Source organism: Heteronotia binoei, chromosome 4 (genome assembly GCF_032191835.1).
Source record: "Heteronotia binoei isolate CCM8104 ecotype False Entrance Well chromosome 4, APGP_CSIRO_Hbin_v1, whole genome shotgun sequence".
Lineage (NCBI taxonomy): Eukaryota > Metazoa > Chordata > Lepidosauria > Squamata > Gekkonidae > Heteronotia > Heteronotia binoei.
Window position 1 is genome coordinate 171114159 of NC_083226.1, and position 22267 is coordinate 171136425.

Below are 22267 nucleotides of genomic sequence, written 5' to 3' on the forward strand. Positions count from 1 at the left end.
GTCTCAAAAAACAGCCCCACTGCCCTGAGCCCCAGATAGCCATGGAGCAAGTCTCCATTATACCCTAAGGGAATCGGTCTCCCTAGGGAATAATGAAGTGCCCAGCAGACATTTCCTCCCCCCACCACACTTTCTGATGACCCTGAAGCAGGGGAGGGCCTTCAAACCAGGGGATCCCCTGCCCCCACCTGGGGATTGGCAACCCTAGGAGAGAACATAAGAGCATAAGAGAAGCCATGTTGGATTAGGCCAATGGCCCATCCAGTCCAACACTCTGTGTCACATAAGAACATAAGAGAAGCCCTGTTGGATCATGCCAATGGCCCATCCAGTCTAACACTCTGTGTCATACAGTGGCCAGAACCACTGGTTTTCCTACTCTCATCTCTTCTGTGATTTCTCTTTGGTTGCTTAATCTGGGGAGTGGCCAGCTCTGGGGCCATTTTGTCTGAAATTCTGGGACCAGAGCATTGTGACTTTGGATCCATCTTATATATGAACATATGAAGCTGCCTTATACTAAATCAGACCCCTGGCCCATCAAAGTCAGTATTGTCTACTCAGACTGGCAGCGGCTCTCCAGGGTCTCCAGCTGAGGTTTTCCACACTTATTTGCCTGGACCTTTTTAGTTGGAGATGCCGGGGATTGAACCTGTGACCTTCTGCTTATGAAGCAGATGCTCTACCACTGAGCCACCGTCCCTCCCCAAGGTAACCCTTCAATCTGTGCCTTTAATGTAAAACTCCCCTGAAACTCCAGTACATCTCTGTCAAGTTTTTGAAGGACCCCAAGTGTCACAGGACGTAGTTTGAAAACCATGATGACATGTAAAAATAGATGCTGCTTTGTATAGGATTTTCCTTGTCTTCGATACCTGGAATTGTGGGCTCGTGCCTGTCTTCTGTTGCAAAATAAAACCTGCACTTCACCAAAGCTTTGGTTTCCCGTTAATGTGATTGTGGGCAGTGTTAAGAACATAAGAGAAGCCACGTTGGATCAGACCAATCTTCTCTCCCGTGTGACTGGTCTTCCTTGTTTCCCACGTCACTTTACAGACAGGATGTATCAGATGAATGTCGCCGCCGTGGAGAAGATCCGGGAAGAATGGCAGAGTGAGCACATCAAGGCTTGTGAGGTAAAAACGGTGTCTTAGCTGTCGTCCAGTTTCCAGGCGGGGCCTAGAGACCTCCCAGAATTACAGCTGAATTCCAGAGGACAGAGATCAGTTCCTCTATCCTATGTACAATCATAAAACCAAAATCGGGAGCCCACTTAACTTGACCTGACGCGTTTTGACCTGAACTGGTCTTCAGAGGTCAGAAAAGTAAATACACATATTGGCTCATAATACAGAATACAATAAAACAATTGAACAATGCTGGACCACAAGGAAATTTAATGAAGTGACAAAGGTTTAAAGATGGTCTGTTGTTTTATTGTATTCTGTATTATGACCAATATGTGTACTTACTTTTCTGACCTCTGAAGAAGACAAAGTTTAGGTCGAAACGTGTCAGGTCAAGTTGAGTGGGCTCCCATTGTGGTTTTATGATTGCACATAGGATAGAAACTTATGATGGGTCCCTAAATGGTTTTAGCTTTCTACAATAAATACGTGTATAAGTATGATTTATTTTACAGTTTGTTTTTAATGTTTGGCCCTTTAATTTCCAAACATTAAAAATTTAATTTAAAGAGCTCCGTGGCGCAGAGTGTTAAAGCTTGCAGTACTGCAGTCCTAAGCTCTGCTCACGACCTGACTTCGATCCCCGGTGGAAGCTGGGTTTTCGGGTAGCCGGCTCGAGGTTGACTCAGCCTTCCATCCTTCCGAGGTCGGTAAAATGAGTACCCAGCCTGCTGGGGGGAAAGCGTAGATGTCTGGAGAAGGCAATGGCAAACCATCCCGTAAAAAATCTGCCGTGAAAACGTTGTGAAAGTAACGTCACCCCAGAGTCGGAAACGACTGGGGCTTGCACAGAGGACCTTTCCTTTCTTTTCCCTTTAATTGCATAATAACCTTTCAGGCGTCTTACTCCAGTTTTGGGGTTAATTTTTTTCCCCCTCTTTGTTTTTCCTCAGAGATCAGTTCCCCTCAAGAAAATGGCTGCTTTGGAGGGTGGACCATACCAGATCCCCTCCGGGCACCTGGAGGGGATTGGGGGGCAGAGTTGTCAGAGGTTGGGAAACCCCTGGAGATTTGGGGATGGGGGGAAAAATGAAAAAAGAGGGGAGGGAACTCAACCCAAGATGCAGCTGTGATGTATGATGGTCAAGCTGTCGAAATAAATGACTATGAAAATGCAAATATTTATTATGATGTATACATTTAGCAAAAGATAAAAAGGGTTAAAAGAAATGATCCAGCTATCAGACTCTTGAAACTTTGTTACACACAAAGATAATAATTACACACACTGATACCATTATAATGACTACACTTGTACAATGGATGGATAATTGATGGGGGGAAGGATTTGTGAATTTCCTGCATTGTGCAAGGGGTTGGACTAGACGACCCTGGAGGTCTCTTCCAAGTCTGTGATTCTATATAGATGGAACTCTCTGTTTGGGCCAAGTGATGCTCTGTATTCTTGGTGAGAGGGCTTCTGATGTCCTGGCCCCACTGGTGGACCTCCTGATGGCACCTGGTTTTTTGGCCACTGTGTGACGCAGAGTGTTGGACTGGATGGGCCATTGACCTGATCCAAGATGGCTTCTCTTACGTTCTTATTGAAGTCTCTCTCCTCTTTAAACCTCACCTTTCTCAGGCTCCTCTCCCCAAATCTCCAACTATTTTCCAACCTGGAGCCGACAATTCTACCCCAAAATCCACTCTCCCCAGGCTTGACCCCACCCCCAAACCGCCAGGTATTTTCCCACCCAGTCCTGGCAACTCAACGCCTTGGGGACTCTGAAGGGGGTAGAAAGGAGGTTTAGCCATTAACCCTAAGTCTGCCAGTCTGAGCTTTACATTCCCTTGTGCTGGTAACTTTTCAGAAGACCATGACTTTTTTTGTAGAAAAAGCCCAGCGTATTAGGCCACACCCCCTGGTGTCACCATTGTTTCACACAGGGCCTTTTTCACAGAGAAAGCCCAGCAGGAACTCATTTGCATATTAGGCCACACCCTCTGATGGCACCATTGTTTCACACCGGGCCTTTTTCATAGAAAAAGCCCAGAAGAAAATCATTAGCATATTAGGCCACACCCCTGATGTTACCATTGTTTCACACAGGGCCTTTTTCACAGAGAAAGCTCAGCAGGAACTCATTTGCATATTAGGCCTCACCCCCTGATGTTACCATGGTTTCACACTGGGCTTTTTTTGGTAGGAAAGCCCAGTGGAACTTATTTGCATATTAGCTCACACCCCTGATGTCACCATTGTTTCACACAGGGCCTTTTTCACAGAGAAAGCCCAGCAGGAACTCATTTGCATATTAGGCCACACCCCGATGTCACCGTTGTTTCATGCAGTGCCTTTTTCACAGAAAACTCCCAGCAGGAACTCATTTGCATATTAGGCCACAGCCCTGATGTCACCATTGTTTCACACAGGGCCTCTTTTGCAGAAAAAGCCCAGCAGGAACTCATTTGCATATTAGGCCACACCCCAATGCCACCATTGTTTCATGCAGGGCCTTTTTCGCAGAAAACTCCCAGCAGGAACTCATTTGCATATTAGGCCACAGCCCTGATGTCACCATTGTTTCACACGGCCTTTTTTGGTAGGAAAGCCCACCAGTAACTCATTTGCATATTAGGCTACACCCCCTGACGCCAAGCCAGCCAGAAGTGCATTCCTGTGCTTTCCTGCTCAAGAAATCCCCTGCAGAAGATCTTCTTACAAGCTAGACTAGTGGACTCCTGACTGTTGGAAGCCCTGCCCAGTGTGGTTGCGCCCTGTGGAATGTGGTTCTTTTCGCAAGTGTCAGGGGTCACCACTGGTGTGGTTACGGTAATGGCACAGGCGTGATAAACAGCCCGGGTTCTGCCCCTCCCTCGCTGCCTGCAGAATGGTGCGATTGTGTAACATATCTCGCCTTAATCCTGACCTGTTGTCTCTCCCGGCAGTTCTTCGAGAGCCAAGAGTGTGAACGGATAACCTGTTTCCGCAACGCCCTCTGGCTGCACGTCAACCAGCTCTCTCAGGAATGTGTCAAGAACGATGAAGTAAGAAACTCGCTCGGGCAGCCTCCGAGCTTTCCCTCAAGTCATTTTTAAAAAAAACAAAACCAGCCTAACTTCTATACAATCAGGTTTGAGGGGGTGAAGCCAACTCCAAACATGGGAGTCCTTTTTAACCCTTGCATCCAGGTAGGGTTGCCAAGTCCCCTGCGTTCTATTGTACCATAGAGTTTTCCCTCCCAAATGACTAGAGCTTCCGGGAAAACCATAGAGTTTTCCCAGGAACGTCTAGAGTGGCCGCTGCGTGGCGTCGCCGGCACGATGTCGTCACTTCTGGGTGACATCATCGAGCCGACGACTTCGGGAGAGGTTCCCCCCACCGGCCCAGTGTGGGACGGCGGGTTGGGAACTGGGTGGGGGAATCCCCGCCTGGACCAGGGGCATCCAGGGCTCTTTTTTTGGTAACAGGAACTCCTTTGCATATTAGGGGGCTGGACGACCTTGAAGGTCTTTTCCAACTCTACGATTCCCCATTCCTCCACAAGCAGCTGCTCGGAAAGGCTCAGCGGGAACTCATTTGTATACTAGACCACACCCTTGGACATCACCAAGCAGGGACTCATTTGCATATGAGGCCACACCCCCTAATGCCAAGCCAGCCGGAACCTGTGTGTTCCTGCTCAAACGCCCCCCCCCCCCCCGCTGTCAGAGTTCTTTGAACCCCACCTACCTCACAGGGTGACTGTTGTGTGGAGGGGAAGGGAAGGAGATTGTAAGCTGCTCTGAGACTCCTTCAGGTAGTGAAGGGCGGGGTATAAACCCAAACTCCTCCTCTGAACAGCCCTATAGGAGGGGGCAGGGCTTTTTTTTCTAGCAGGAACTCCTTTGTATGTTAGGCCAAACCTCTTGATGTAGCCCAGCAGCCACATATGGCTCTTTCACACATTTTGTGGCTCTCAAAGCCCCCACCACCCCATCAGCTGGCTTGGAGAAGGCATTTCTCTCTTTCAATCAGTTATTCAAGCCAAGCCAGCCAGTGGCTTGGAAAATTGCTTTCTTTCCATCTCTCCCTCCCCAATCTATTTTTCCTTCCTTCCCTCTTCCCTCCCTCTCTCTCCCTCCCTCTCCCTCTCTTCCTTCATTCCCTCCTCCCTCCCTCCTTCCCTCCCTCCCTTCCTTCCCTCCCTTCCTTCCCTCCTCCCTCCCTCCCTTCCTTTCCTCCTCCCTCCATTTCTCCCTTCCTTCCCCTCTCCCTCCCTTCCTCCCCCTTCCCTCTCTTCCTTCCTTCCTGTGGCTCTCAAACATCTGACATTTATGTCTTGCAACTCTCAGACATTTGATGTTTATTCTACGTGGCTCTTACATTAAGCACGTTTGCCCACCCCTGATGTAGCCAATCCTCCTGGAGCTTACAGTAGGCCCTGTAAGCTCTTGGAGGACTGGCTCCATCAGGGGTGTGTGGCCTAATATGCAAAGGAGTCCCTGCTACAAAAAAAGCTCTGTTAGGGAATATTGACATTGATGGACACAAGGGTGGGATTCAGTATAAGATAGCTTCACATTATGCCTGCAAGTTCCGATTCTCTGGCTTCCTTTCTCATACTTACGGGCAGGTCTTTTTTTCAGCAGAAGCACACAGGAACACAATCCCGGCTGGCTTGGTGCCACGGGGTGTGGCCTAATATGCAAATTAGTTCCTGCTGGGCTTTTTCTGCCAAAAAAAGCCCTGTGAGAAACTGGTGATATTGGGTGTGTGTGTCCTAATATGCAAATGAGTTCCTGCTGGGAAACAATAGTGATATTGGGCTGTGTGTGTGTGTGGCCTAATATGCAAATGAGTTCCTGCTGGGCTCTTTCTGCCAAAAAAGCCCTGTGAGAAACAATGGTGATATCGGTGTGTGTGTGTGGCCTAATATGCAAATGAGTTCCTGCTGGGAAGCAATGGTGATATTGGGCTGTGTGTGTGTGTGTGCGGCCTAATATGCAAATGAGTTCCTGCTGAGCTCTTTCTGCCAAAAAAGCCCTGTGAGAAACAATGGTGATATTGGGGTGTGTGTGTGTGGCCTAATATGCAAATGAGTTCCTGCTGAGCTCTTTCTGCCAAAAGAGCCCTGTGAGAAACAATGGTGATATCGGGGTGTGTGTGTGGCCTAATATGCAAATGAGTTCCTGCTGGGAAACAATGGTGATATTGGGCTGTGTGTGCGTGTGCGGCCTAATATGCAAATGAGTTCCTGCTGAGCTTTTTCTGCCAAAAAAGTCCTGTGAGAAACAATGGTGATATCGGTGTGTGTGTGGCCTAATATGCAAATGAGTTCTTGCTGAGCTCTTTCTGCCAAAAAAGCCCTGTGAGAAACAATGGTGATATCGGTGTGTGTGTGTGTGTGTGTGGCCTAATATGCAAATGAGTTCCTGCTGAGCTCTTTCTGCCAAAAAAGCCCTGTGAGAAACAATGGTGATATCGGTGTGTGTGTGTGTGGCCTAATATGCAAATGAGTTCCTGCTGAGCTCTTTCTGCCAAAAAAGCCCTGTGAGAAACAATGGTGATATTGGGGTGTGTGTGTGTGTGGCCTAATATGCAAATGAGTTCCTGCTGAGCTCTTTCTGCCAAAAAAGCCCTGTGAGAAACAATGGTGATATCGGTGTGTGTGTGTGTGTGTGTGGCCTAATATGCAAATGAGTTCCTGCTGAGCTCTTTCTGCCAAAAAAGCCCTGTGAGAAACAATGGTGATATTGGGGTGTGTGTGTGTGTGGCCTAATATGCAAATGAGTTCCTGCTGAGCTCTTTCTGCCAAAAAAGCCCTGTGAGAAACAATGGTGATATCGGGGTGTGTGTGTGGCCTAATATGCAAATGAGTTCCTGCTGGGCTTTTTCTACAAAGAGAGCCCTGCTTATGGGAGGAGAAACCTCTTGTGATCCAAGCGTGCATCTTCCACTTAACTTTACTGAGCTGTTCTTTTTTTTTTTTAAATAAATTGAATTACTTTTCCCCTTTGCTTGTTATTAGAGTCTGCTTTTTTTTTTTTTTTAAAAGAAATCTTTTGTGCTTTTCAGTGTTACGAGGAAGTCCGGAAGAGCTTGGAGAAGTGCAGTGTGGAGAAGGACATTGAATGCTTTGTAAACATCCATAAAACGGGCACTCTCCCACCAGGTAAGCGGAACGAGGGGTGGGTGTCTGAAGCCCCAGTGGGCGGACACCGAGAATGCAGTCTTCATGACACGTTCCTGGGTGTAGGTCTCCTTGAATGACATAGCCCTTACCTGTTTAGGCTTACTCCCTGTGCAAGGTGCCTTCTCCAGGTTGGAGGTTTTGGAGGTGGAGCCTGAAGGTAGGGGTTACCAACTAAAAGGTAAAGGTAGTCTCCCATGCAAGCACCCGTTGTTTCCGACTCTGGGGTGACGTCGCATCAGGATGTTTTCACGGCAGACTTTTTTAATTGGGTGGTTTGCCATTGCTTTCCCCAGTCATCTACATTCCCACCCCCACCCCCCCAGCAAGCTGAGCACTCATTTTACTGACCTCGGAAGGATGGAAGGCTGAGTCAACCTCGAGCCGGCTACCTGAACCCAGCTTCCGCCCGGATCGAACTCGGGTCATGAGCAGAGCTTAGGACTGCAGTACTGCAGCTTCACCACTCTGCACCACGGAGCTGCCGGTTACCACCTACTCAACTGAAAAATGCCTTGGCCCTTTTAACAGAGGATTCATTCATTCACTCATTCATTCACTCGCTTACTCATTCATTCATTCATTCATTCATTCATTCATTCATTCATTCATTCATTCATTCCCCTACCTTTTCCCTCAGTGGGAGCCCAAAGTGGCTCACATTGTCTCTCCTCTGTTTCACAACAGCCCTGCGAGGTAGTAGAAAAGAGCAAGAGTCCAGTAGCTCTGCCCGGATGGGCGCTCCTTGACACCCCTCTCCCAGCTTCTGAGGCCTTGCAGTGAGGATACGCCAATTCAGCGCTTATCAGCTGCTGACCTGTATGAAGGTTATATCTCTGGTGCCTGGCATTACATTTTTGACACACTGTGCTGCAAGAGTTCCGGGCCTTGCCTAAGCCTGCCTCTGCTGCCAGTTATCCTCTCTGTTTGGTCTCTGCATCTGATAAAGACAAGATGGGTAACCATGGAAGGGATGGGGAAGAGAAAGAAGGGAAAGGAGTGTGGGCAGGCCTCAGATTCAGCAGGACCACAGCTCCTGAACCTTTCTGAGGGCTCCCTCTCCTCCTCCCCACCTACCTACCTTGCCCATTGCATAGTCGGTGCAGCTGCATAACAATCCCTGGATGAGGAGAGCAGGCAGCCAGCCAGCCACCAGGGGCTTTGCCACGCCCCCAGCAGCCCTCATTAACCCCTGGAGAAGCCCACAACACCCTTTCTCCACTTCTGTGATTTTAGGTGGCAGGTGGCTTGGCGGCCTTTTGACTGGGGGGGGGGGTGGCGGCCCAGGAGAGCCCCTGAGCAAGGCCTGCTTGGGCTGGCTGGATCTCTAGCCAGCCCAAGCAGGCCTCGCTTGCCTGGGGCTCTCCTTTCTTGCATAGGGTTGCTTTTGGCTGCGGGGGGTGGGTGGGTGGGTTGCTTTTGGCTGCTGGGGGGTGGGTGGCATATGCTAATGAGCGCCACCACCTATTTTTCTACAAAAGAACCTTTGAGTGTGGGTGCCTTGTCATGAAGAACCCATGCCCCCCCCCCTTTGCTCTCCTCTCTGGCTATGATGGCCATAAGGCGCATTGCTGTCCCTTTAATCCTTCCCGTGGATCCGGCGCAGCTGCTTGATGGTGGGGGGAACCATCCCGGCTAATGGTTACTTCCCCTCCTTTCGATTCCCCCTCCCTTTCCAGCTAGAGGTTGTGGTTCCGCCTCAGACCTGCGCCCCTCTTTGCCCCACTCCCTTTGTTGAGGGATGACTCTCTTGCCAGAATTCAGGCACGATGTTTGGCGGATCTGGAGCTGAGAGGTCGTTGGGTTTTCAGCACCGCCCTGCGCTCCCAATGGTCTCTACCGCTTCCCCTCTGCTCCGTACGTTTCTCCAATCCCCTCTTGAAGCCACCTATGCATGTAGCTGCCACCACCTCCTGTGGCAGTGAATTCCATCTGTTGATCTGTTTGGGTGAAGAAGTACTTCCTTTTATCCCTTCTAACCTGACTGCTCAGCGATTTCATTGAGTGTCCACAAGTTCTCCTATTGTGAGAAATGTCCACAAGTTCTCCTATTGTGAGAAATGTCCACAAGTTCTCCTATTGTGAGAAATGTCCTCAAGTTCTCCTATTGTGGGAATTGTCCACAAGTTCTTCTATTGTGGGAAATGTCCACAAGTTCTCCTATTGTGAGAAATGTCCACAAGTTCTCCTATTGTGAGAAATTCTCTGCTTTCTCTATCCCACGCATAATCTTGTGAACCTCCATCATTTCACCCCTCAGTCGACGTTTCTCCAAGCTAAAGAGCGCCAAGAGCTGCTGCTTCTTCTCTAACTGGCTTGCCCTCTACCTTTCGTTTGCAGCTCCGGTGACCTATGAAAATTATTATAACTCCCAGAAGTCTGCAGCCCCGGGAAGAAATCAAGCCCCGGCACCAGGAATGGGGAGGTGAGAACAAAGGAGTAGGCCCAAAACAGGGATCAAACGGCACTAGACGCTGGCAATTTCTGATCGGGGGTTGACGAGACCTTGAACTTACAGGGAAAGTTTCTGGCGGGACGTTGACAGCTGGGAATAAGCTGAATCAAGTCTAGGGTTGCCAATCCCCAGGTGGGGGCAGGGGATCCCCTGGTTTGGAGACCCTTGCCCAACTTCAGGGTCATCAGAAAGCAGGGGGAGGGAAGGGAAATGTCTGCTGGGAACTCTATTATTCCCTATAGAAACTTCTTCCCATAGGAAATAATGGAGAACTGATCTGCGAGTATCTGGGGCTCTGTGGGGGCTGTTCTTTGAGCTAGATGCACCAAATTTTCAGCATAACATCCAGTGCCTATCCCTAAAATACCCCCCAAGTTCCAAAACGATTGGACCACGGGGTCCAATTCTGTGAGCCCTAAAAGAAGGTGGCCCCTATCCTTCATTATTTCCTATGGAAGGAAGGCATTTTAAAAGGTGTGCGGTCCCTTTAAATGTGATGGCCAGAACTCCCTTTGGAGGTCCATTATGCTTGCCACACCCTTGCTCCTGGCTCCACCCCCAAAGTCCCCAGAAGGCTCCACCCCCAAAGTCTCCTGGCTCCACCCCCAAAGTCCCCAGATATTTCTTAAATTGGAGTTGGCAACCCTAGTCAAGTCCCTCCTCCCCCTCCTCCGGGCACCATCTCTGACCTAGGGATGCCAGCTCTGTGCTGGGAATTATCCTGGAAATCAGGGGTGGGGTTGGAGCCTGGGGAAGGGAGGGCTTGGGGGAGGGAAGGGCATCAAAAGTACTGTGAGAGGTGAAGGATTAAGGATAGGATGGCAGGGGATGAGGGTGTCAGGCTGCCATCTCCAGGTTGGGAACAGAAGATCTGAAGAGAAGCCCTGTTGGATCAAGCCAGTAGCCCATCCAGTCCAACACTCTGTGTCACATAAGAACATAAGAGAAGCCCTGTTGGATCAGGCCAATGGCCCCTCCAGTCCAACACTCTGTGTCACATAAGAACATAAGAGAAGCCACGTTGGATCAGGCCAGTGGCCCATCCTGTCCAACACTCTGTGTCACATAAGAACATAAGAGAAGCCCTGCTGGATCAGGCCAATGGCCCATCCAGTCCAACACTCTGTGTCACATAAGAACATAAGAGAAGCCCTGTTGGATCAGGCCAATGGCCCCTCCAGTCCAACACTCTGTGTCACATAAGAACATAAGAGAAGCCACGTTGGATCAGGCCAGTGGCCCATCCTGTCCAACACTCTGTGTCACATAAGAACATAAGAGAAGCCCTGCTGGATCAGGCCAATGGCCCATCCAGTCCAACACTCTGTGTCACATAAGAACATAAGAGAAGCCCTGTTGGATCAGGCCAATGGCCCATCCAGTCCAACACTCAGTGGCCAAAAAAACAGGTGCCATAAGGAGGTCCACCAGTGGGGCCAGGACACTAGAAGCTCTCCCACTGTGCCACCCAGCACCAAGAATACAGAGCATCACTGCCCCAGACATGAGAACATAAGAGAAGCCATGTTGGATCAGGCCAATGGCCCATCCAGTCCAACACTCTGTGTCACATAAGAACATAAGAGAAGTCATGTTAGATCAGGCCAGTGGCCCATCCAGTCCAACACTCTGTGTCACATAAGAACATAAGAGAAGCCATGTTGGATCAGGCCAGTGGCCCCTCCAGTCCAACACTCTGTGCCACATAAGAACATAAGAGAAGCCCTGTTGGATCAGGCCAGTGGCCCCTCCAGTCCAACACTCTGTGTCACATAAGAACATAAGAGAAGCCATGTTGGATCAGGCCAATGGCCCATCCAGTCCAACACTCTGTGTCACATAAGAACATAAGAGAAGCCCTGTTGGATCAGGCCCGTGGCCCATCCAGTCCAACACTCTCTGTCACATAAGAACATAAGAGAAGCCCTGTTGGATCAGGCCAGTGGCCCATTCAGTCCAACACTCTGTGTCACATAAGAACATAAGAGAAGCCCTGTTGGATCAGGCCAATGGCCCATCCAGTCCAACACTCTGTGTCACATAAGAACATAAGAGAAGCCATTTTGGATCAGGCCAGTGGCCCATCCTGTCCAACACTCTGTGTCACATAAGAACATAAGAGAAGCCCTGCTGGATCAGGCCAATGGCCCATCCAGTCCAACACTCTGTGTCACATAAGAACATAAGAGAAGCCCTGTTGGATCAGGCCAGTGGCCCATCCAGTCCAACACTCTGTGTCACATAAGAACATAAGAGAAGCCCTGTTGGATCAGGCCAATGGCCCATCCAGTCCAACACTCAGTGGCCAAAAAAACAGGTGCCATCAGGAGGTCCACCACTGGGGCCAGGACACTAGAAGCTCTCCCACTGTGCCCCCCAGCACCAAGAATACAGAGCATCACTGCCCCAGACATGAGAACATAAGAGAAGCCATGTTGGATCAGGCCAATGGCCCATCCAGTCCAACACTCTGTGTCACATAAGAACATAAGAGAAGTCATCTTAGATCAGGCCAGTGGCCCATCCAGTCCAACACTCTGTGTCACATAAGAACATAAGAGAAGCCATGTTGGATCAGGCCAGTGGCCCCTCCAGTCCAACACTCTGTGCCACATAAGAACATAAGAGAAGCCCTGTTGGATCAGGCCAGTGGCCCCTCCAGTCCAACACTCTGTGTCACATAAGAACATAAGAGAAGCCATGTTGGATCAGGCCAATGGCCCATCCAGTCCAACACTCTGTGTCACATAAGAACATAAGAGAAGCCCTGTTGGATCAGGCCAGTGGCCCATCCAGTCCAACACTCTGTGTCACATAAGAACATAAGAGAAGCCCTGTTGGATCAGGCCAGTGGCCCCTCCAGTCCAACACTCTGTGCCACATAGGAACATAAGAGAAGCCCTGTTGGATCAGGCCAGTGGCCCCTCCAGTCCAACACTCTGTGTCACATAGGAACATAAGAGAAGCCATGTTGGATCAGGCCAATGGCCCATCCAGTCCAACACTCTGTGTCACATAAGAACATAAGAGAAGCCATGTTGGATCAGGCCATTGGCCCATCCAGTCCAACACTCTGTGTCACATAAGAACATAAGAGAAGCCATGTTGGATCAGGCCAATGGCCCATCCAGTCCAACACTCTGTGTCACATAAGAACATAAGAGAAGCCACGTTGGATCAGGCCAATGGCCCATCCAGTCCAACACTCTGTGTCACGTAAGAACATAAGAGAAGCCATGTTGGATCAGGCCAATGGCCCCTCCAGTCCAACACTCTGTGTCACATAAGAACATAAGAGAAGCCATGTTGGATCAGGCCAGTGGCCCATCCAGTCCAACACTCTGTGTCACATAAGAACATAAGAGAAGCCATGTTGGATCAGGCCAGTGGCCCCTCCAGTCCAACACTCTGTGCCACATAAGAACATAAGAGAAGCCCTGTTGGATCAGGCCAGTGGCCCCTCCAGTCCAACACTCTGTGTCACATAAGAACATAAGAGAAGCCATGTTGGATCAGGCCAATGGCCCATCCAGTCCAACACTCTGTGTCACATAAGAACATAAGAGAAGCCCTGTTGGATCAGGCCAGTGGCCCATCCAGTCCAACACTCTGTGTCACATAAGAACATAAGAGAAGCCCTGTTGGATCAGGCCAGTGGCCCCTCCAGTCCAACACTCTGTGTCACATAAGAACATAAGAGAAGCCCTGTTGGATCAGGCCAGTGGCCCCTCCAGTCCAACACTCTGTGCCACATAGGAACATAAGAGAAGCCCTGTTGGATCAGGCCAGTGGCCCCTCCAGTCCAACACTCTGTGTCACATAGGAACATAAGAGAAGCCATGTTGGATCAGGCCAATGGCCCATCCAGTCCAACACTCTGTGTCACATAAGAACATAAGAGAAGCCATGTTGGATCAGGCCATTGGCCCATCCAGTCCAACACTCTGTGTCACATAAGAACATAAGAGAAGCCATGTTGGATCAGGCCAATGGCCCATCCAGTCCAACACTCTGTGTCACATAAGAACATAAGAGAAGCCACGTTGGATCAGGCCAATGGCCCATCCAGTCCAACACTCTGTGTCACGTAAGAACATAAGAGAAGCCATGTTGGATCAGGCCAATGGCCCCTCCAGTCCAACACTCTGTGTCACATAAGAACATAAGAGAAGCCACGTTGGATAAGGCCAATGGCCCATCCAGTCTAACACTCTGTGTCACATAAGAACATAAGAGAAGCCACGTTGGATCAGGCCAATGGCCCATCCAGTCCAACACTCTGTGTCACATAAGAACATAAGGGAAGCCATGTTGGATCAAGCCAATGGCCCATTCAGTCCAACACTCTGTGTCACATAAGAACATAAGAGAAGGCATGCTGGATCAGGCCAGTGGCCCATCCAGTCCAACACTCTGTGTCACATAAGAACATAAGAAAAGCCATGCTGGATCAGGCCAGTGGCCCATCCAGTCCAACACTCTGTGTCACATAAGAACATAAGAGAAGCCATGCTGGATCAGGCCAGTGGCCCATCCAGTCCAACACTCTGTGTCACATAAGAACACAAGAGAAGCCCTGTTGGATCAGGCCAGTGGCCCATCCAGTCCAACACTCTGTGTCACATAAGAACATAAGAGAAGCCATGTTAGATCAGGCCAGTGGCCCATCCAGTCCAACACTCTGTGTCACATAAGAACACAAGAGAAGCCCTGTTGGATCAGGCCAGTGGCCCATCCAGTCCAACACTCTGTGTCACATAAGAACACAAGAGAAGCCCTGTTGGATCAGGCCAGTGGCCCATCCAGTCCAACACTCTGTGTCACATAAGAACACAAGAGAAGCCCTGTTGGATCAGGCCAGTGGCCCATCCAGTCCAACACTCTGTGTCACATAAGAACATAAGAGAAGCCATGTTAGATCAGGCCAGTGGCCCATCCAGTCCAACACTCTGTGTCACATAAGAACACAAGAGAAGCCCTGTTGGATCAGGCCAGTGGCCCATCCAGTCCAACACTCTGTGTCACATAAGAACATAAGAGAAGCCATGTTGGATCAGGCCAATGGCCCATCCAGTCCAACACTCTGTGTCACATAAGAACACAAGAGAAGCCCTGTTGGATCAGGCCAGTGGCCCATCCAGTCCAACACTCTGTGTCACATAAGAACACAAGAGAAGCCATGTTGGATCAGGCCAATGGCCCATCCAGTCCAACACTCTGTGTCACATAAGAACATAAGAGAAGCCATGCTGGATCAGGCCAGTGGCCCATCCAGTCCAACACTCTGTGTCACATAAGAACACAAGAGAAGCCCTGTTGGATCAGGCCAGTGGCCCATCCAGTCCAACACTCTGTGTCACATAAGAACATAAGAGAAGCCATGTTGGATCAGGCCAATGGCCCATCCAGTCCAACACTCTGTGTCACATAAGAACACAAGAGAAGCCCTGTTGGATCAGGCCAGTGGCCCATCCAGTCCAACACTCTGTGTCACATAAGAACACAAGAGAAGCCATGTTGGATCAGGCCAATGGCCCATCCAGTCCAACACTCTGTGTCACATAAGAACACAAGAGAAGCCCTGTTGGATCAGGCCAGTGGCCCATCCAGTCCAACACTCTGTGTCACATAAGAACACAAGAGAAGCCATGTTGGATCAGGCCAATGGCCCATCCAGTCCAACACTCTGTGTCACATAAGAACATAAGAGAAGCCATGTTGGATCAGGCCAATGGCCCATCCAGTCAAACAGTCTGTGTCACATAAGAACATAAGAGAAGCCATGTTGGATCAGGCCAGTGGTCCATCCAGTCAAACAGTCTGTGTCACATAAGAACACAAGAGAAGCCATGTTGGATCAGGCCAATGGCCCATCCAGTCAAACAGTCTGTGTCACATAAGAACACAAGAGAAGCCCTGTTGGATCAGGCCAGTGGCCCATCCAGTCCAACACTCTGTGTCACATAAGAACACAAGAGAAGCCCTGTTGGATCAGGCCAGTGGCCCATCCAGTCCAACACTCTGTGTCACATAAGAACACAAGAGAAGCCATGTTGGATCAGGCCAATGGCCCATCCAGTCCAACACTCTGTGTCACATAAGAACATAAGAGAAGCCATGTTGGATCAGGCCAATGGCCCATCCAGTCAAACAGTCTGTGTCACATAAGAACATAAGAGAAGCCATGTTGGATCAGGCCAGTGGTCCATCCAGTCAAACAGTCTGTGTCACATAAGAACATAAGAGAAGCCATGTTGGATCAGGCCAATGGCCCATCCAGTCAAACAGTCTGTGTCACATAAGAACATAAGAGAAGCCATGTTGGATCAGGCCAATGGCCCATCCAGTCAAACAGTCTGTGTCACATAAGAACATAAGAGAAGCCATGTTGGATCAGGCCAATGGCCCATCCAGTCAAACACTCTGTGTCACATAAGAACATAAGAGAAGCCATGTTGGATCAGGCCAATGGCCCATCCAGTCAAACAGTCTGTGTCACATAAGAACATAAGAGAAGCCATGTTGGATCAGGCCAGTGGTCCATCCAGTCCAGCTCTCTGTGTCACATAAGAACATAAGAGAAGCCATGTTGGATCAGGCCAGTGGTCCATCCAGTCCAACACTCTGTGTCACATAAGAACATAAGAGAAGCCCTGTTGGGTCAGGCCAGTGGCCCCTCCAGTCCAACACTCTGTATCACATAAGAACATAAGAGAAGCCATGTTGGATCAGGCCAGTGGTCCATCCAGTCCAACACTCTGTGTCACATAAGAACATAAGAGAAGCCATGTTGGATCAGGCCAATGGCCCCTCCAGTCCAACACTCTGTGTCACATAAGAACATAAGAGAAGCCATGTTGGATCAGGCCAATGTCCCATCCAGTCCAGCACTCTGTGTCACATAAGAACATAAGAGAAGCCATGTTGGATCAGGCCAATGGCCCCTCTAGTCCAACACTCTGAATCACATAAGAACATAAGAGAAGCCATGTTGGATCAGGCCAATGGCCCATCCAGTCAAACAGTCTGTGTCACATAAGAACATAAGAGAAGCCATGTTGGATCAGGCCAGTGGTCCATCCAGTCCAGCTCTCTGTGTCACATAAGAACATAAGAGAAGCCATGTTGGATCAGGCCAGTGGTCCATCCAGTCCAACACTCTGTGTCACATAAGAACATAAGAGAAGCCATGTTGGATCAGGCCAATGTCCCATCCAGTCCAGCACTCTGTGTCACATAAGAACATAAGAGAAGCCATGTTGGATCAGGCCAATGGTCCATCCAGTCCAGCACTCTGTGTCACATAAGAACATAAGAGAAGCCACGTTGGATCAGGCCAGTGGCCCATCCAGTCCAACAATCTGTGTCACACAGTGGCCAAAACCCAGGTGCCATCAGGAGGTCCACCTGCGGGGCCAGGACACCAGAAGCCCTCCCACTCTTGCCCACCAAGCACCAAGAATACAGAGCATTACTGCCTCAAAAAGAGTATTCCATCTAAACCTTCTGGCTAATGGACCTCTGCTCTTAAGAACATAAGAGAAGCCATGCTAGATCAGGCCAATGGCCCATCCAGTCCAATACTCTGTGTCACACAGTAGCCAAAGAAACCAGATGCCATCAGGAGGTCCAGCAGTGGGGCCAGAACTCCAGAAGTACTCCACTGTTGCCCCTCCAAGCACCAAGAAGACAGAGCATCCCTGTCCCAAACAGAGTATTCCATCTAAACCTTCTGGCTAATGGACCTCTGCTCTTAAGAACATATGATAAGCATATTGGATCAGGCCAATAAGGCTATCCAGTCCAACACTCTGTGTCACACAGTGGCCAAAAACCAAAAGAATTTTCCAAACGTGTGGGGGGGTGGGGTGGGGGGGGAGTAATGGTGGCTCAGTGGTAGAGCATCTGCTTGGTAAGCAGAAGGTCCCAGGTTCAATCCCTGGCATCTCCAACTAAAAAGGGTCCAGGCAAATAGGTGTGAAAAACCTCAGCTTGAGACCCTGGAGAGCCGCTGCCAGTCTGAGTAGACAATACTGACTTTGATAGACCGAGGGTCTGATTCAGTAGAAGGCAGCTTCCTATGTTCATATGAAATGAAGCTTCTACTCCAGGGGTGGCCAACTGTAGCTCTCCAGATGTTTTTTTGCCTACAACTCCCATCAGCCCCAGCCAGCATGGCCAATGGCTGCAGCTGATGGGAGTTGTAGGCAAAAACATCTGGAGAGCTACCATTGGCCACCCCTGTTCTACACAGAATTCCTAACATATGTCTAGTTCAGCAGCTGCCAAGTCCCCCGTGGTAGCATAGAGTTTTCCTCCCAAATTGAGTGTCTGGAAAACCACAGAGTTTCCCCGGAAGCTCCTAGAGCAGCCAGCACGTGACGTCGCTTACAAGTGACGTCATCGTGCCAGTGATGTCGGGAGGGGATCCCCACGCCAGCCCACTGCAGGGGACCTCCAAAGTGGTAGAACCCCCACCCCATCCCAGGCAGACCTGGGAACATTGTGATCTGTGTAATTATTCTGAGATAGCTTAGCCCTGAGGTCATGCCTGGAAAACCCCTTGTACATACTAGAGCAGGGGTGGCCAAACTTGCTTAAGATAAGAGCCACACAGAATAAATGTCAGAGGTTTGAGAGCCGCAAGACATGAACGTCAGGCAGGCAGGAAGGCAAATAGATGCGTGGCGGGAGGGAGAAGTGGAAAGAAAGCAACTTTAACTTTAAATGCATTCTCCAAGCTGCTGATTGGCTTGGCTGGGAGAGGGGATTAAAAGAGACAGATGCCTTATCCAGTCTGGCCAACAGGGTGGGTGGGGGCTTTGAGAGGCACACAATATGTGTGAAAGAGCCACATGTGGCTCCCGAGTCACAGTTGGGCCACCCCTGTGCTAGAGTGCTGCGTAAATGCTATTATTCAGAGCATCTTCTCTTTGCAGGAGGCCACAGTTACCAGTACCCTCCAGTGGACCAGGTAAGTTGTCAACTGGTCCTCTAAATTATACTGCTTTCTAAACCTAGCGTGTGCCATCTAGGGTTGCCAGCCCTTGAGTGAGAATTTCCGGGAGATTTAGGGGTGGAGCTTGGGGAGGGAGGAGTTTGGGGAGAGGTGTGACCTCCGTGGGGTATAATGCCATAGAGGCCAAATTTCAAAGCGGCCATTTTCTCCAGGGGAACTGATCTCTGTAACCTAGAGACCAGTTGTAATCCCGGGAGATCTCCAGCCACCACCTGGAGATTGGCAACCCTAGCTGCTGTTTGATTTTGGCTTTTTTTTTGCCATCAGCATGGCTACCAGAAGTCTCTGCTCCAAAACATGCTGCTTTTCTGTGAACGACTCTTTACTGAGAATGGTAGCATCTGCCATTTTGTCGGGATATTGGCTTTCTGTTGCGCTCTCTTGTTTTCCATGTGGCCCTTTCTGCTTTCATCAGCTGTTTTTAAAAAACGATATTGTAGAAATGCCAGCTAGAACGATGAGATAGTTTTGGGGCATTCTTGAAGGAACATAAGCTGGACCATCCTGGCTCACACAGTTTTCTCCAGAACAACGCTAATAGTTGGCTCACTAGTTTCTCCAGAAAACAGACCCCGACCTTGGAATAGGCATGGCTACAAAATGGCTGCCGGAGGAGGTGGAATCAAACAAAAAGTAGCTGCCACAAGAGGTGGACCCACTGTACAGAGGAAGCTGAAGGCTGAGGAAGAAGGGGATCAATTAAAAAAAATATAGTTGGGGACAGGAGAGAGAAAGAATGAAATTAAAGCTATTGCGGCAGCTACGGCTGAAACCCTGTTGTTTTCATCTGCCCAGCCGGTCAGAAGTTCAGCTGGCCAAGAACCCCATATGCTGCCACCCACTTTCTAAAAACACCTACTGGGCACCAGGGGTATCACGTTCGCGACCCTCGCTCTAGAAGGCCAACAACAGGGCAGAGAGGCCGAGACCTTCCCTGATGTTGCCTCCTGGCTCTGAGATTCAGAGGTTTAGTGCCTCTGGGTGTGGAGCTTCCTTTTAACCAGCATGGCTAGTAGCCGCAGTCCTATCCTCTAGGAATCGAATTCCCTCTTAAAACCATCTATGCTTGTGGCCATCACTATGTCCTGTGGCTGCAAATTCCACCTTTTTATCACTCGTTAAGTAAAGAAACTATTTCATTTTTGGTCTATCCCGAACCTACCACCCGCCACGCATCTTTACTCGCCAACTTAACAGGCCAGATATCAAATAAAAGAAGTTTAAAATCTACTGGAATGGTTAGATGGAATATAACTTTTATTTGAACTTGAACTACCAATTGATATTAGCTCCTAATTTCTCTTCTGCTTGTTCCTTAGCAATAATATTATTACTCCCCAATACTCCCTATGAATCCACTCCCCAATTCTATCCAGTTTATCAAGCTTAGTTGATATCAGGAGTGGCCAAACTGTGGCTCCGGAGCCTCATGTGGCTGTTTCACATAGATTGTGTGGCTCATGAGGCCCCCCATCAGCTGGCATTGAGAAGGCAGTTGTCTCTTTAAATCACTTCACCAAGCCAGCCAATGGCTTGGAAAATGCATTTAAAGTTGCTTTATTTCCACTTCTCCCTCCCTCATCTATTTCCCTCCCTCCCTCCCTCCCTTCCTCCCTCCCTCCCTCCCTTCCTTCCTCCCTCCCTTCCTTCCTTCCTTCCTTCCTTCCTTCCTTCCTTCCTTCCTTCCTTCCTTCCTTCCTTCCTTCCTTCCTTCCTTCCTTCCTTCCTTCCTTCCTTCCTTCCTTCCTTCCTTCCTTCCTCCCTCCCTCCCTCCCTCCCTCCCACATCTGACATTCATATCTTGTGGCTCTCCAAACATCTGATGTTTATTCTATGTGGCTCTTATGTTAAGCAAGTGTGGCCACCCCTGGTTTATATGGTTACCAGTTCTGTAGGAAAACTTTGTTTCGCTGTGCTTGCACATGAAAACTTATGCCTTGAATAAAACTTCGTTGGTCTTAAGGGTGCCACTGGACTGGACTCAAACTTCGTTCAGCCGGGAACTCTCTCCTCTTTTTTGTTTTGCAAAATACAGTAACCCTGTGAGTCCACCTGCTCTTCTTATCTTTCACTGTATGCGTTTGTTGTGCTCTTTTCAGGAGAACCTGAGTACTCGACTGTCGATGGTTATAGTTTAATACAACCTCATTAACCCCAAAAGAGTAAGTTCGTTTTTCCAGATCTGATTGGGGAGCTCCTGAGAGTCGTTTCCTGTCATTCAACAATGTTCTTGGCTTGAAGGGGGAGGGGGGAATTCCACCGCTTTGAAAAAAAACGAGTGGGTGGCACCAACGTCTCGAAACCTTCCCGGAAACTAGATATTGTGGACGATGAAGAAATAACTCACACAGGACAATCTTGCAACATTTGTAAAATGAACCCTGTTATTACGGCTCATAACTTCTGCCGGTGGGACAGAATCTCAGCTTTCGACCTGGGAAGTCCAAACTCACGAGTGAAATAGGATGTTCCTTCCTACGTTAGGCTGGAAGCCTTATCTTGTGGCTTTCTGCAGAAGATTACAGAGGTGCCAATTCTGGGTATCATACTGTAGGGTTACCAATCCCCAGGTGGGTAAGAAAAAACAAAACACTGTGTAAATTACACACTTCAGATTGATGCTCCACACACTTTACTTATACATTCCTTATATCAGGGGGTTTTTTTGAGCAGGAATGCACAGGAACACAGTTCTGACTGACTTGGTGTCAGGGGGTGTGGCCTAATATACAAATAAGTATCTGCTGGGCTTTTTCTATTAAAAAGCCCTGTGTCAGGGGTGGCCAACGGTAGCTCTCCAGATTTTTTTTTTGGCCTACAACTCCCATCAGCCCCAGCCATTGGCTATGCTGGCTGGGGCTGATGGGAGTCGTAGGCAAAAAAAACATCTGGAGAGCTACCGTTGGCCACCCCTGCCCTATGTGAAACAATGGTGACATCAGGGGTGCGTGGCCTAACATGCAAATAAGTTCCTGCTAGGCTTTTTCTACCAAAAAAGCCCCGCTTATTATCATTCACATCAAGTGCTCTTAACACAATTTCTGTACCTCGAAAGAGTCCACAGCCCTCAAATGAAAACTATATTGCAAGTGAGATCCAAACTATATGGCAAGTGAGAAAAAAAACTATGTAAATTACACACTTCAAATTAATGCTCTACACACGTTACTTACACATTCCTTATTATCATTCACATCAAGTACTCTTAACACAATTTCTGTACCTCGAAAGAGTCCACAGCCCTCAAATGAAAACTATATTGCAAGTGAGATCCAAACTGGATGCTGCAAACGATACCAAATCCTGCTGTCTTTACATCCCTCTTGCTGGCAGACAAAAATAGCACCGACTATTTTTGAATCGATCCTGAGGTAGCAGTCCTCTATTCAACAGGTGCAGCAACACGAGTCCCAGGTTTAATTCGTGTTTTATTTGCCACTTCCACTGGCCACGTATTCTTGAATCAGGAACCGGTGCTAAGGCAACTGCTCCC

General features: G+C 49.0%; 1 protein-coding gene and 1 non-coding gene across 2 annotated transcripts in view; one reads left to right on the top strand and one right to left on the bottom strand.

The window, feature by feature from the left end:
* The window catches only part of PSTPIP2 (proline-serine-threonine phosphatase interacting protein 2), a 56295-nt gene extending 35358 nt beyond the window's left edge, over positions 1 to 20937 (top strand). The window contains exons 8-13 of the mRNA XM_060236215.1: positions 1057 to 1136; positions 4077 to 4175; positions 7186 to 7282; positions 9641 to 9725; positions 18695 to 18729; positions 20874 to 20937. Coding sequence (XP_060092198.1) covers positions 1057 to 1136; positions 4077 to 4175; positions 7186 to 7282; positions 9641 to 9725; positions 18695 to 18729; positions 20874 to 20926 — 449 coding nt within the window. The 3' untranslated portion in view covers positions 20927 to 20937. The remainder of the gene's footprint in view (positions 1 to 1056; positions 1137 to 4076; positions 4176 to 7185; positions 7283 to 9640; positions 9726 to 18694; positions 18730 to 20873) is intronic.
* Positions 632 to 698, bottom strand: TRNAM-CAU (transfer RNA methionine (anticodon CAU)). The gene has a single exon. It is a non-coding gene; the product is annotated as a tRNA-Met (tRNA).
* Positions 20938 to 22267: the final 1330 nt, after the last annotated feature.